Consider the following 15,569-nt stretch of genomic DNA (forward strand, 5'->3'; position numbering starts at 1 on the left):
CTCATTATCAAGAATTGCAGCCTTGGCTTCTCCTTTTAACACCTTGTCTATAATCTTACATAACTCACCATCAACAAACTATTGAGCCCGAATCTTTTCCAACAAGGATGAACAAGCCTCCATATTAGCCAACACCTTACCAGGTTTTAAAATATCAAGTCTGACAAAGCTATTGGCAAAGGATTGGACAGCCCTAGCTAAAGGATGCTCGTCAACCTGTAACATGTCTAGACTGCTCATACTTACCGCCTTTTGACTCAAGGCATCTGCTACAACATTTGCCTTGCCTGGATGATAAAGAATAGTCATGTCGTAGTCCTTTGAGCAACTCCAACCATCTCTGCTGTCTCTAATTTAGATCCCTTTGATTGAATATATATTGGAGGCTACAATGATCCTCGAACACCTCACAATGCTCACCATAAAGATAATGCCTTCAAATTTTCAATGCAAACACAACAGCCGCCAACTCTAAATCATGAATAGGATAGTTCTTCTCATGAACCTTCAACTGTCTCGAAGCATAAGCTATCACTTTTCTCTTCTGCATTAATACACAACCAAGACCAATACGAGAAGTATCACAATATACAACAAAACCTTCTCCCTCCACGGGTAGGGTCAACATCGGAGTAGTAGTTAATAAAGTCTTGAGCTTTTGGAAACCAACATCACACTCGTCAGACCACTGAAAAGTCACCTCCTTTTGTGTCATTCTAGTTAATGGAGATGCAATGGATGAGAAACCCTCTATAAATCGTCGATAATAACCTGCAAATCCTGAGAAACTCCAAATCTCAGTAACTGAAGCAGGTCTGACCCAATCTCTAACTGTCTCAATCTTCTTAGGATCGACCATGATACCCTCCTTGGACACTACATGTCCTAAGAATGCCACCGAACTAATCCAAAACTCACACTTTGAAAACTTTGCATAAAGCTTCTTCTGCTTTAGAATCCCAAGCACGATCCTCAAATGTTGTTCATGTTCTTCCTTAGTGCGTCAGTATATCAATATATCATCTATGAAGACAATAACAAAGGAATTCAAATACGGTCTGAAAACTTCATTCATCAAGTCCATAAAAGCTGCAGGGGTATTAGTCAATCCAAAAGACATCACCAAAACTCGTAATGGCCATAACGTGTTTGAAAAGCTGTCTTAGGGATATCCTCCGCCCTAACCTTCAGCTGGTGATAGCCAAATCTCAAATCAATCTTGGAGAAAACTGAAGCACATTGCAACTAATCAAATAAATCATCAATACGAGGTATCAGATACTTATTTCTTATGGTTACCTTATTCAACTGCCGATAGTTAATACACATACGCATAGATCCATCCTTCTTCTTCACAAATAACACTGGAGCACCCCAAGGAGATACACTCGGTCTAATGAAACCCTTGCTCAACAAATCCTGCAACTGGTGCTTCAACTCTTTCAATTCAGCCGGTGCCATAGAATAAGGAGGAATGGAAATAGGTTGAGTGCCTGTCTCCACAACAATACAAAAATCAATATCACGATCTGGTGGAAGATCTAGCAAATCGGTCGGGAATACCTCTGAAAATTCACTCACTACTGGAATAGACTCAAGTATAGGAGTCTCAATACTAGTATCTCGAATGTGTGCCAAGTAAGCCAAACATCCTCTCTGTACAAACTAACGAGCCTTAAGAAATGATATCACACCTTTAGGAGGGTGACTAAGAGAACCTCTCCATTCTACTAGAGGAATTCCAGGCGTAGATAAAGTGATTGTCTTGGCATAGCAATTTAAAATTGCGTGGTAAGAAGATAACCAATCCATACCGAGAATCACATCAAAATCTATCATATCTAAGACCTTTAAATCTGCATGAGTGTCATACCCCATCAAGGTAGCAGTACATAATTGATACACCCGATCTACAACTATAGAATCCCCGATAGGAGTAGAAACACGTATCGGCAAATCAAGAGACTCACATAATATATCTAGACTAGGAGCAAAATATGTGGACACATAAGAATAAGTAGAGCCTGTATCAAATAATACAGTTGCTGATCGATGACAAACCGAAATAATACCTGTGATAACAACATCTGAAGCCTCAGCCTCTAACCTACTCGGAAAAGCATAACAATGAGAACGACCTCCATCAGATTGTGAACCTCCACGACCACCACCTCGACCAAAAGGAGAACCACCTCTACCTGAATGAGAACCAACTCTACCATTCTGTGCACCACCTTTAGCTGGAGTTGTGCAGCCTTGGAAGTCGAAGCCTGAGAACCCTGATGTAAGCCATCACCACGTCTGGTCTTAGGGAAGTCTCTAACAAAGTGTCCCATATCACCACACTCAAAACAGCCCCTACGAGACGCAGGCTGATAAGAAGAACCTGACTGACCAGAATGCCCTCCACGAACTATAGGCCTAGAAGGTGAACCCTGTGAAGTATGCACTGAGCTCGAAGAACTATGCCCAGTGTAACCAGCCTCAGACGCAGGTATAGAAGCATGAATGGGTCTGTTGGACTGAGAATGATAACCTCTCCCTACATAACCTCAACTCCTAGGTGGAGCACCACCAAAATCACCTGAATAACGAGTCTTCTTGCCCTCACGTTGCTCAAATCCCTCACGTCGAATCAACTCCAACTCGTTAGCAGCATCCACCACTTTCTAGAATGGAACACCAGAAGCAGCAACCTGAGAAACTCCTACATGAATTGGAATAATCATCCCCTTAACAAACCTCATCACTTTCTCAACCTCTGTGGGAAGTATCATCGAAGCATTCCTAGCCAAAGCATGAAATTTGCCTCATAATCTGCAACTGACATACCACCTTGCTGTTAACCCTCAAACTCGATCCTCTTGCACTCCCTCTCATTGCTTGGAATAAATTTTGATAGAAGTACCTTATTAAACTGTGTCCAGGATAGTGGAGGAGATCCGGTTGGCCTACTACTAATATAATCCCTCCACCACTTCTTGGCAGAGCCAGTCATCTGAAACGCTGTGTAGTCAACTCCATGAGACTCCACTAATCCAAGATTATGCAACCTCTCATGACAACTAAATATAAATTCATATGCATCCTCAGTTAAGTCACCAGTATAAGTAAGATGATTCATTAGTCTGAACCTCCCTAACATCTTTTGCTTATCAATGGTCATAGAAGGTATGTTCGCCAAATGTGATGCAATATCTGGAAACTTCATACTATTTAAACGAGGAGCTACAGCAGCAGCTGGCTAAGTCCTGGGAGTCTGAGAATCTGGAGCAACTATCGGATCTGGAGTCTGACCTCCAACACGGGTCTATGAGCCATCAAAACTGACAGGCAAAGCTCCTGCCTGAGCCATTCCCTCTAGGATTCCTAACATACGAGCCAAGGTATCTTGAAGCACTGGGGTGGCAATAGTACTGGGTAAAGCCTGAGCTGGCCCCTCCCCCTCGACACAATCTTGTACATCCCCATGAAATACATCTGCATCAAAAGGTACGATCCTATCACGACCCTGGGTAGCTATTGGTACTTGACTTTCCATAGGTGCTGCAATATGGCCCCTACCAAGACCTCGAGCTCGCCCCTACCTCTACCTCGGATAAGGTTCCAGAAACAGGCGCAGGAATAGGATCCCGACCACCACTTGCCGGTGTACGAGTCTTCGCCATCTAAGAGAATGAGATATCAAGATCAAAATTTCAAGTGTGCACGATAGTGAATGAAAGAACAAAATATTTCCTAAATGTCCTATAGCCTCTCGAAGAAAGGCATAGACGTCTTCATACCGATACGCAAGACTCTACTAGACATTGCTCTTGTACTCGTGAGACCGATGAACCTAGGGCTCTAATACAAAATTTTCACGACCCAAAAAGCACGAGTCATGACGGCACCTATGTTCCCAACCAATAGGTAAGCCAACCAACATATTTTAACAAACTTAATTAACCAATGAGTGAAAATACAATAATTAGACAAATCTCCAACACTAAGTTCCTTATAAGTATGAATGCGGAAAACTGAAAAAAGTACTACCCAAGAATTGGTGTCATAAGTACAAGAGCTTCTAAAATATAATGCAAGTCTGAAACTAAAATGACAAATCTAACATAAGGGATATCTTGTCTGAGTACTGAATAACAAAATAAGTAAAAGATTGAGAGGGGTGTGGACCACGGAACAGCCAAACAGCTCACCACAACTCCAAGACACTCCAAACTCGGACTCAAACTGCTCCTCGAGATGTGCTCCTACTCGAAATTGAATCTGCACCACAAAGAGTGCAACAAGTGTAGCATGAGTACGAAACCACGTGTACCTAGTATGTCTCATTGACCGACAACGAAGAAGTAGTGACGGGAGTTTATATAAGAAAAATAAATTCTTAAACTATACAAGTATATATATTACACTTACTATTTAAGTTTCATCAATAAAGGTAATTAGACATCAAGTACTTTTCAAACACCAAACAAAACACATAATCAACAAGAATGAATGATGTGATGAAATACAATGCAATATGATACCATGTAATGGTATATCTTAGAATACCCAGTACTCACTCAATCGTATATACATGAAACTCCTCAGAAATACATCTAGAGCTCATGACCCACGAGGGACTCGCGAGGTCCATATACCGACATGGACGATCTCCACATGTCTGTGCGGATGATCTCAACGCACTATCATAATATTAAACAATTTCTGCACGGACGGTCTCCATGTGCTCGAATTACAATCTTAACATCTTACCATCCCCAGCACAGACGATCTTTACGTGCCCAATTTATACTCAATCTCATGTCAATACATGTACACAATATTATTTCAATATAATGAGATGATGATGCATCTCACTCAATCAATATCAACATAATACATAACCACCTCAATTATCACAACTATATGGGTACAATAAAGAAAACACAATTACACAAGAATTTCAAGTCAATAATATATCCACTAATGCCCATATGCTTTAGCATTCTCAAATTACAATCCACGTTCTATAGTTGTAACTTTCCCTTTATAACATCGGTACTCGTACCAATGCCATTCACACCATTGATACGAGACCCCCATCTTTCGCCCTTATCCATTGTCTATTTCATTTTTTCTTTAATTATGAAAACGTCCTTCAACAAGTCTAAAAAGTCTTAACATACCTCAAGTGTCGAGCTCGTGTCACCAATCCTCAAGATAGTTCCTTCCCTATTCGCAAAGTTTTGTGAATGTTCACGATCTACCAATGATGCAATATTCATAAGTAAGCGAGTTTGTGGACATTCAAATTATTATAGGTATATCATAGGCCCTAAAACTCACTCATATCTCTAATCAAAACCCAAATCTTGATATAATTTATATGTCAAAATATATCATATTTGTCAAATTTTAAGCCAAGAATTTAACCTTAATCACTTAAATACCTTAGAATTCAATGTTAAATCATATAATATATATCCAATAATTAATTACCTATCTCAATATATCAAAAACTAGTAAATTAATTTTGTTAATGAATAAAATAAGAATATTCTACCCATTAACAGTGCACAACACAAGTCGCAAGCTAGGATAACTATTAGTATACTTGAAAGCTCTTCTATAAGTTCTCATAAGTAAGGTGGTACATGTAAAATTATTGGTATACTTCAACTATCCCAAATCACACTAAATTTTTCATAACTGAATGATCTAATATGCACAAGGATATCACCCTACTTGGAGGACAATTGCAGGATCAGTACACCTGATCCACCACTAGGAATTCACCCATGGATATGGAAAAGTACGTGGCATAGACAATGAATCCTACTCCAAATAATGTACAACACGAAGAAGTTGATCACATAAAAATATACAAAATCAAAGTCGAATAACATAAGATACAAAATCAAAGTCATATTAGAACTCAAAGATGAAAATCAATATAACCTTCAAAAATCAATATATGAGAGGTCTTATTACTTCAATTCTCTTAAATTCTTCTCATGACACAAAATTCTGAGTATCTTGAACTCTTCAATAAACTAACTCTTGTTCCTTTGATCGACTGACTGTTTACATCCCTACTCTATTCAAATATGTCGAAACGTCGTGGTGATTCGAAAATTAATCAATTGATTCAATTTTAAAGAATTTAAAGAATAAATGAATTTTAAAAAGGAGTCGCCACCTAATTTAGGAAAAACTAGGAAGCCATTTGAGTGATCTACGAAACCATTAGTTCCAGCTAAGAGGTTCACAAATGTGGGTTCCGGCTGAATCCATTATTTCAAATTAAGGAGATAAAAATAATATACATATATAATAACATGCCACTTACACAAATAATAAAATAAAATAATAATATAAGACACGGCCTAAAATTTTTCTAACGTTGATAATATACATAATGAGTCAAAAATATTCTTCGAACTTTGTTCGAATAGCTTCAATGGGAAGCATCTCTAAGTACCTGAAAAGACACTTAGTGAAAGTGTTAATACTAAATAAATATGAATAAAAATAAATAATTTAAATAATAATTTCAAAATAAAAATCTTTCTTATATACATGGAAGGCCTTGAAAATCGACGATAATTTCTTCATCGGCCATTTTAACAAGTAAATAATATAAACTTAACTAAATTTCCATCTTTTAAAATGGGGAAGCCTCCAAAATCGACGGAGAGATATTCTCATTGGTCAATTTTAACATGATATTTTCGAACCGAAATTAATATCAAAGCAAACAAAAGATAAAGTAAAACAATTTGCAATAACAGAGGGAAATATAGCAGTATAATAATATAATAACAACAAACACATATTGACAAAAATAGGGGTGGCAAATGGTTGGATTGGATTGGTTTGCATGGGTTGAATATGGTTTGAGAAAAAATGGGTTGGATCATAATCCATCCAAATATAATATGGTCAAAATGGTTCTAATCCATTTAATAAATTTGTTTTTCAAAAAACATAAATGTACCCCTTTCCACATACCCCCCTCCCCCTCCATCTTTCACCAACCTACCCCTAAAAAAAATTATTTTTCAAAAACAAAAATAATCTGTTTTTCAAAAAAAAATTAAAATTATCCCGCCCCCTGGCAACCCCCTGCCCCCCACCCCACCTTCCACCAACATACCCTATTTTTTATTCAATAAAACAAAAAAAACTGTTTTTGCAAAAAAAAAAAAAGTTTACCCTCTCCTCCCGGGCATTCTCCGCCCCCCATCCCCTCTCCACTCCAACTTCCACCAACCTACCTCTAAATTTATTTAATTGAGTGAAAGTGAAAATAAGTGATCTAACATGGATCAAATGGATACCCATTTTGATCATATTTGAAGAGACTTTTAAAATAGTTTGAAGCCCATATTTAACCAATTATAATAGGAAAAATTAGCAATTAAGACAACTTTAAGAACATAATTAATCAAAATAACATTAATTTAAAATTTTTAGTGATAAAGACAAAATAACAATATGTTATATTAATTTTACGTATTTTTATTAAATGTGTGTATTTCAGATTTTAGTGTATTTTGGTATTATTAAATTAATATATTAATGGAAACTCATTGATTGGACCAAAACATGGTCCAATAACATCTAATGAAAAAAAATTAATTAACTTTTCGTGTATAGTTCCAAAAAAGGTAAAAATTAAAATCAATTCAAAATTTTCAGCCAAAATTTCAAGTTCCTTGTTCAAATTTTCCAGATTTCTTCATCAAAACCATTGTTATCAAGGATTCAAGCAGATTTTCGAGCGAGGTTCATTTTTAAAGCAGATTTCGTGGTGGAAAGGTTAGTTTAATTTTTGGTTTCGATTTTTTGAGAGTTTTTTGTTCAAGTTCTGATTTTGTATATCAAGAATTTATGGACAAATTATGTGATTTTTGTTTTAATATACATCATACATTTATGATTTTGTATTTTTTGTCTATTGCTTGTGATTTTTTTTCAATTTTTAAGATTAGGTAGATTTTGAAAAGCCATTGATTATCAAGGATTCAAGAAGATTTTTGAGCTAGATTCATTATTAAAGCAGATTTCGTGGTGGCAAGGTTAGTTCAAATTTCGGTTTTGATTTTTTTAGTGTTTTTTGTTAAATTTCTGATTTTGTATATCAAGACTTTATGGACAATGTATGTGATTTTTGTTTTAATATACATCATACATTTATGATTTTGTATTTTTTGTATATTTTTTGTGATTTTCTTTCAATTTTTAAGATTAGATAGATTATGAAAATCCATATATATAGAATCATTGTTGTTTGATGTTCAATACGCAGTTGTTAAAAGAATTTTTTCTTCAGATTTTTGAATTGTTGGAAAAAAAAAACAGTGTATTGTATGCAATGACTAATTCAGTCAGAATTACTAGAGGTATAAACAACAACATTCAAAATTTTCTGGAATTTCCCTCATTTGATTTGTGCATTACTCTAGGATTGGTCGAAAATGTAAGATCTGCGGCTAGAATGGCACAAGAGTATGAAATGACAATTGATAGCTCTTCAAAAAAAAAGGAAAGTGTCGTGCTATAAAACCACTGTTGATCAACAAAAATATCCAACTGATGAAGTATTACGTCATGACGATGAAGAGGTATTAAATTATTAACGAAACTAATTTTTATGCTATGTCTATAGTTGGTTTTTGTGTTTGAAATTTCATGTCTTTCAGATTGGAAGCTTATAGTTTTAAATACATAAAAAAAAATTGTATCCATAAACGTGATGTGATAAATATCAAAAGCAAGTACAAATCATATGATTCATATGTTACCATGAACCTGCCCCTATAGTTGTTTTTGTATTCTAGTAGCCATTATTTTTGCCCATAATTTGACTTTGTAAAAAAAGAAACTCTCAACTTAAATCAGTTAATCTCAAAATTAGCTTATTTTCAAAACGGCAATTTTGAAGTAGTCAATATTAGTAATTTCTTGTCAACAAGAGTGCAATGTGTTTTTTACTAATAGAATTAACTTAAAATTTGCAAGTTTTTCGACCTATTAACTGTTTCTAGACTCGATTACTCTTTATTGGTGAATTTTTGTTTTAGATATTTCAATATTTTATAAAGTATATTTAATTTATCAATTAATTGAAATATAATAAATATATTATAATTATTAATCATTTAGTCACTTAATTATCCAGGTATAATATGCAACTTAAATATTATTACTCACAATCAACAATAAAATAGTTACAAAAGTATTTCTTATATATAAAATATGTAAAGGCAAAAAATATAGTAATTTTTAATTAATGGAAGATTATATGTTATTGAATACTACTAATAAGTAAATTTATTAGTAATATAATAATTGAAGGACCAAATGTGTTATTATACGAAGATGAGTTGAGAAATAGTGATAACAGTACAGTAATTAATCATCTGAATACTATATTATTGTTACACCAGAACTTGATTAATTAATTAATTCAATACTATATTATTTGTTGTATACATATATTAGATTGTTGAATATTGTAGTTATGTTCTCTTCAGCATATTTATGTATTCAAATGTTGATAGACTTATAGTATCAGTTTAGTTGTATTTTGTTATTTATTTTATTTTATTTTTTATGTCATCAATATTCATGTTTTTGAATTAACATTCACTATTTTGTATACACTGTAGTTTATCATATTCTTTTTTTTAACTAGTAACAGATTTATACATCAGTAATTTTTTAAGTATGTATTCATTTTATTGTTGAACATGTGCAGGCAAATGAATTTTATGTCAAAAATAAACCAAAAAAAGCTCCCCATATTCATTGTTTCTTTAATCATGACATAAAAGTTGACTTGATGAAGTATTTACCTGGACATGTATACAATGTATTCTGTGAAAGCACCTGCTTTGGTAATTATATGCAAATGCATCAATGTCGTGCTCGCGGACAAATACATATGTGTTGCATGGCTTTAGAACTCATTGTAGTTCTCGCCAAGCATTTGTAATGCGTGTAAATGGATCTATGTTGCGTTTCACTTTGAGAGAATTTGCTTTGATCAGTGGATTAAATTGTGTCAACGAAGAAACTGATTTCATATTTGATCAGTCAGAACCAAATAGTTTCATGGAAAAATATTTTGAGGGTGTTAAGTTGATCAGAAAAATTGATATAATGAGGAGTTTTCATCGAAAATTGTGGGGGGAGAACGATCAGGATGTCATGAAGTTTGCAATTTTATACTTCATCCAGACAGTGATTTTTTCCAATGAAAGAGCTACCAAAAAAGTTCCTAGATTATATTTTTATCTTGTTGAAAGTGAAGGTACAGTCAGTTTCCATGGGGAAAAAAGCTTTCTATTTGCTGATGAAGAGCCTGAGCAAGAGGTTGAATGGTGAAAAACAATTTTACAGAATCGGGGGAATGCCTATTGTATTCCAAGTATGGTTGTTTGAGTGCAGTTCGACTATTGATTTCCAGGTCGCTCAAAAGGTTGATGACCATATTCCGAGGTTGCTCAACTGGCAGACGACCAAAGAGAGTCGTAGATACAAGAAAGTTATGAACACCATATTTAGTGATGTTAATAACAAGGTACTTAACTTGACATATATTTAATAATCACCAAGTTGTATGTTTTCTTATTGGTTTTATTTATAATAGTAACAAAATGTTTGGAATTCAGATTAAATTCAGGAACATTACACCATCTCAAAGGGAACTTGCAGTATTGCAACTGCCACCGGAGGGTATCAAAAATCAAGCTCCACCTCAGTATTCAGATTCATCAGATGATGATCTAGATGATGAAATAAATGATACAAATGATGATCCACGAGAGGGAAGCTGTGACGATAAAGATTCTGAAGATGATTTTCAAGCACCTCCTCCACAAGCAGTAAAGGTCAAAAGAAAAGGAAATGTTGGTTCCTCAACGGCTCCTGTTAGAAAAAGGACAAAGAAGCTGGTGACTGGTGGATCTTAATAGGTTGCAAAAAATTTGGAACCTCGAATTGCTGTTAAACAGCCGATAAAAAGAATGTTGTATCAAAAAAGGTACTAAAGAAACTTAAGGTTATTTTAAAACAAACTGAATGTCTACATGCATATCTAACAAAAATACAACTTTCGAGTGATTATAATTTTTTTCAGAGAACAAGCGGATCTGAAGTGGAAGGCTTGGTGAAAGAGCTATCAGATTTCAGAAAAGAAGTATTTACCATATAGTATATCCTTCACAGTTATACACTTATTATAATTATAAATTTTTAATAGCGTACATCATTATGTCATATTTTTAGGTAAAATAAGAGTTTGTTGAAATTCGCAATTTGATCAACGACAACTTTAAAACTGTTCTGGCAGCCATCAATTCAACACGGGATGAGCAGGCGGTTTGTTATAAAAAATAAAATGATGTAACGTATTTCAAATTTACATTTTGTTAAATGATTTACGTTGTAATATAACACAGACCGAGCATTCTGATGATCATATTGTCCCTCCAAATTTAAATGATAAGATGGGTATACACCACCATACACTTCCAATAAAGAATCTCCATCAAATCAAGTTCTTGTAGCTCAGTGTGACAAATTAGAATCTGGAAATTCAGAGGTACTTGTAGTTTTTTTTATTAATTTAGGTTGTATATACGATTTCTATTTTGATGTTTTTTACGAAAATTTTGAATTTTATTCACTTTTTATGAAGTCGTAACTTTTAATATTTGTTTACATGTTTATTGGATTTTTATATTTTTACAAGACACTCAAGGCTTCAAATGATAGTAAACCAACAAATGTTGTGCCCCATGTAAGTCAAGATTTTGTGTATCATTTTAAACTCAATACTGATGTAATAAATATCATTAATAAGCCTCCCATATTTTATATAATTATACATTTATATGATTATGATCAAACTGTATCAAGCAATCTTAACTCGTTTTACGATTACATATATTATAACTGTTATCATTTACAAGTTTAAATGATTTTCATTATTTGTATCCATTAAATTTTTTTCATGTTTCTTGTTATTTTTATTTTTTTTAAATACAATCAACAATCCAGATGGAATATATCCCAAATCCGATGACCGAGAGCTAAGTCAGGTTTTAGACAAGTTTTATGTTTTTTTGTCGTACATATTAACGTGTGATTACAATACAAATTTGCCTTAAATTCCAGTCTCAATAAATGTTCAATATCATATCAACAATTTCATTTTATAAGGTTTTTTTTATTAACCCCCCTGTTCGAAATCTGATTGAAGTGGATTATGAATTAAGTGCTCCAAGACCTACAATTCCTAGAGTATGTTATTTAATTTTATAAGTACATTTGTTATACAATTATTTGGGTCATTACTTTTAAGGTGTTGTTATTTTTACGAAATTAATAGGTAAATCAACCAAGTTTTGTATTTGATATACCCTCACAAAAAGTGCTTGGAGTATCGGAAAATTCCCATGAGGATGATGTTGAACAAATGCCATGTCCAGTCCCTATCCGGATTTTGGATCAAATGAAAGTGACAACCGATTCACAGTTTGAATTGGACGATCAATTCATGTCTAGTCTCAATTCTATAAAGAGTAGCATCGCACCACATTCAACTGTGATAAAATGACACACCAAACATATGCCAACAACAATTGCAGGATGCATTACAACAAAGGCAGTTCAGGCCACTATCAATGTCCAATTGGGTACGAACAGTGAAAATTTGATGATAGATCAACCTATCAGCAATAACGAACAGACGTCATTATCTACGCGTAGGAATAGACGTCCAGGTCCTTATAATACATCTCCGTATCTGACCAATTTTGGATCATTTGCTGGTACAGTATTCCATTATTTTAAATACTTTTGTTAATGTAATCATTTTTTTATTGCTACTATTAGTGTGTATTTAATTTATAGTTTTTTGAACCATTTCAGGTAGTTCATCAAGTCAGCCCCACATTTTTTAATTGAAACACCCTTTTATATTTGATTTGATATCTGGCGATTATGATATAACGTTGGGGGATGCGTTTCGTTCATGGATCCGAGATGGATTACTTACAAAGCATGACAGAAAGTAAGTCATTGGTGAATAATTACAAGATATTTTTACAACATAACTGTTTAAATTTTTGTATCCGCTTAAATGTTTGTTTGTGTTTCAACAACAGTTATTGTTAGGTGCAGCTTATATACAGGTTTTCTTGATTTTTTTTGTATTTAAATGTTGATAGTAATTACTTTACTTTTTTAATGAATGGTATAATATTTCTATTTTTATTCTGTTTTTAGGAAGCATGATCAAGACCATTACAAGAAGAATCTAGATGAAATTCCTGTGGCCATTAACCTTGGCATTCTCATAGTAGACCATAAGAATTGGTTCTATAATCTGTATTTCAAAGGACAGTTATTGAAAAATTCGGTAAGAGTTGTTTAGCATTTATATTTACAAAAAATGATTGATTTATAGTTATAGTATTTATACATTTGTGTTTAAATTTGTCAGCATGTTGATGTGATTTTATATTATCTACGGAAAAAAGCCAAGTATGATGTTGGAGGCAGCTATAAATACACAACTATAGATTGTGTATTTAGTTCAAAGATCTCTGCTATTTGGGAAAAATATTTGGGTTTAGATAGCAATGTTGGTTGTGCCGATGAAGAGCATGTCATTGGTGAATACATTAGAGGGTACAAAATGCATGCTGCTACACCTTGGCATAAGATTGATTATGTTTTTGTTCCTGTCCACGTCAAGGAGAAATTTCATTGGGTGTTGGCTGTGATATCATTGAATGATAAGTGTATCAACGTGTATGAATCATATAGGGCAGCAGGTCACGATGCAGCTATCAAGGCAGAGATAGTTAAACTTTCTCAGTTGATCCCTTTGAAGTTATCAGTCAATGAGTATTACAACAATAAAGGAATTGATGTATCGCAAGCTCAACAAGAGAATGAGTTCTTTAATGTAGTATTCATAGATAATGTTCCTCAACAGTCGCATTTAAGTTTGTGTTTCTTTTGATTTTACTATCATCAAATTATCAATATTATATTGTGTACTAACTTTAACTTTCTTATATTATAGGGATTGTGGCATTTATAAGCTAGCTTTTGCCGAATACCTATCATACGGCCAAGGTATTCCAGCGAATATTTTAGATGCATCGTCTTTACGCTCAAGATATGCTACACTTCTTTGGAATTATGGCCAACAAAAGAATGATGCCGGAGCAATAAGTGACAATGAAGCACCTCCACGATATAGCAGATTCAATGTAGCAATGGAGGAGATTGATACAATTCAAATAGATTAGTTGTTGTCCATTTTTTGATGTGTAATTGGACATTAGTTTTTGTATTCTATGAAACGATTTTAAAGGGTTCCAGTTCTTTTGTGTTTATTAATGTATAAAATCTTGAAGTTATGATTTCAAAGGTTTTGGGTTAATATTAAAGTGTTCAAGCTTAAGTATTGCATGTGGGGTACACAATACTCATTTTTGATGTTTAAATGCAATACATATGATTCTACCAACATACATATGATTTTACCAACATACAATATATATAGAACAAATATAATGTAGATTAAAATCATGGATACGAATACATTTCGTTATAAAAGGTATACCAAAACAATTACAATAATCTAACAAAATGTATGCATTCATATGTTTCAAATGGATGTAAGACTTGATATTAAATTATTAAATTGTAAATACAATTAATAATACTAACAACATAAAAAAGATAGAATACGTATAGCGAATATGAATACTTTTAGAGAGAAAACCTATACCAAAAAAAAAATTGTATGCATTAAAATGTTACAAAAACAATTTATATTAAATTATAAATACAATTTAACTTGAATACAAGTAACTGCAATGACTTTGTTTCTGACTCATACAATTTTACTCATACATTCTAGATAGAGCAAATACAATATAGATTAAAAACATAAATATGAACACTTCCTCAAAAGATATTAATACCACGGATACAAATACATTTCAATAGAAAACGAAGAAAAAAAATTTGTATTCATTAAAATGTTACAAAATATAATTTATATTATATTATAAATACAATTCAACTGGAATACAAGTAACTGCAAAGGTTGTGTATGTGACACATACAAGTTCACTCATAAAATTTAGATAGGAAAACTATAATATAGATTAAAAACATGGATATGAATGAACACTTCTCGAAAGAAAACGTATACAAAAAAATATTTACCGAATTCAAAATAGAAGAATCCAACAATTGTATGCATTCAAATGGATGTAACAATTGGTATTAAAACGTAGATACAATTAGGTTTCGAATACAAGTAATATTATTCGAGAGAAGACGTAGAGCGAATACATTTCAACATAAAATCATTAACAAAGAATTCCATGTTATTTTATTACCCAGAAGGCATTAGAAGTCTGGAAGAAACCTAACTCTAAAAATATTCAAAAAATGAAACATCATTAACTATATAATACGCGGTCCATTCCTACATAAACGCCTATTGTGCCCTTTAAACCCACACGTACTGCAAGAATTCTTTCTCT

The 15,569-nt window shown here is 33.3% G+C and overlaps 1 protein-coding gene across 1 annotated transcript; it reads right to left on the bottom strand.

Annotated features, from left to right (window-relative positions):
* Positions 1 to 436: 436 nt before the first annotated feature.
* LOC138348169 (uncharacterized) lies at positions 437 to 3,668 on the bottom strand. Its single transcript, XM_069296782.1, has 10 exons — positions 3,594 to 3,668; positions 3,332 to 3,511; positions 2,909 to 3,244; positions 2,585 to 2,669; positions 2,387 to 2,542; positions 2,073 to 2,279; positions 1,695 to 2,024; positions 1,300 to 1,583; positions 1,186 to 1,245; positions 437 to 994 (listed from the first exon to the last, which is right to left on the bottom strand). The coding sequence occupies exons 1-10, from the start codon at positions 3,666 to 3,668 to the stop codon at positions 437 to 439; spliced, it is 2,271 nt and encodes a 756-aa protein (XP_069152883.1).
* Positions 3,669 to 15,569: the final 11,901 nt, after the last annotated feature.

This window comes from Solanum lycopersicum, chromosome 4, assembly GCF_036512215.1.
Source record: "Solanum lycopersicum chromosome 4, SLM_r2.1".
Taxonomy (NCBI): domain Eukaryota; kingdom Viridiplantae; phylum Streptophyta; class Magnoliopsida; order Solanales; family Solanaceae; genus Solanum; species Solanum lycopersicum.

Bases quoted from the DNA above. Each gene is read 5' to 3' on its own strand.
- LOC138348169 (XM_069296782.1), bottom strand. From the start codon at position 3,668: ATGGCGAAGACTCGTACACCGGCAAGTGGTGGTCGGGATCCTATTCCT. The intron at 2,543-2,584 runs GTGATTTTGGTG...GAGGTTATGTAG, and splicing joins CAAGAAGACTCGTTATTCAG to GGAGAGGTTATCATTCTCAG. The intron at 1,584-1,694 runs GTGTGATATCAT...AGTCTATTCCAG, and splicing joins TCTTAGTCACCCTCCTAAAG to TAGTGAGTGAATTTTCAGAG.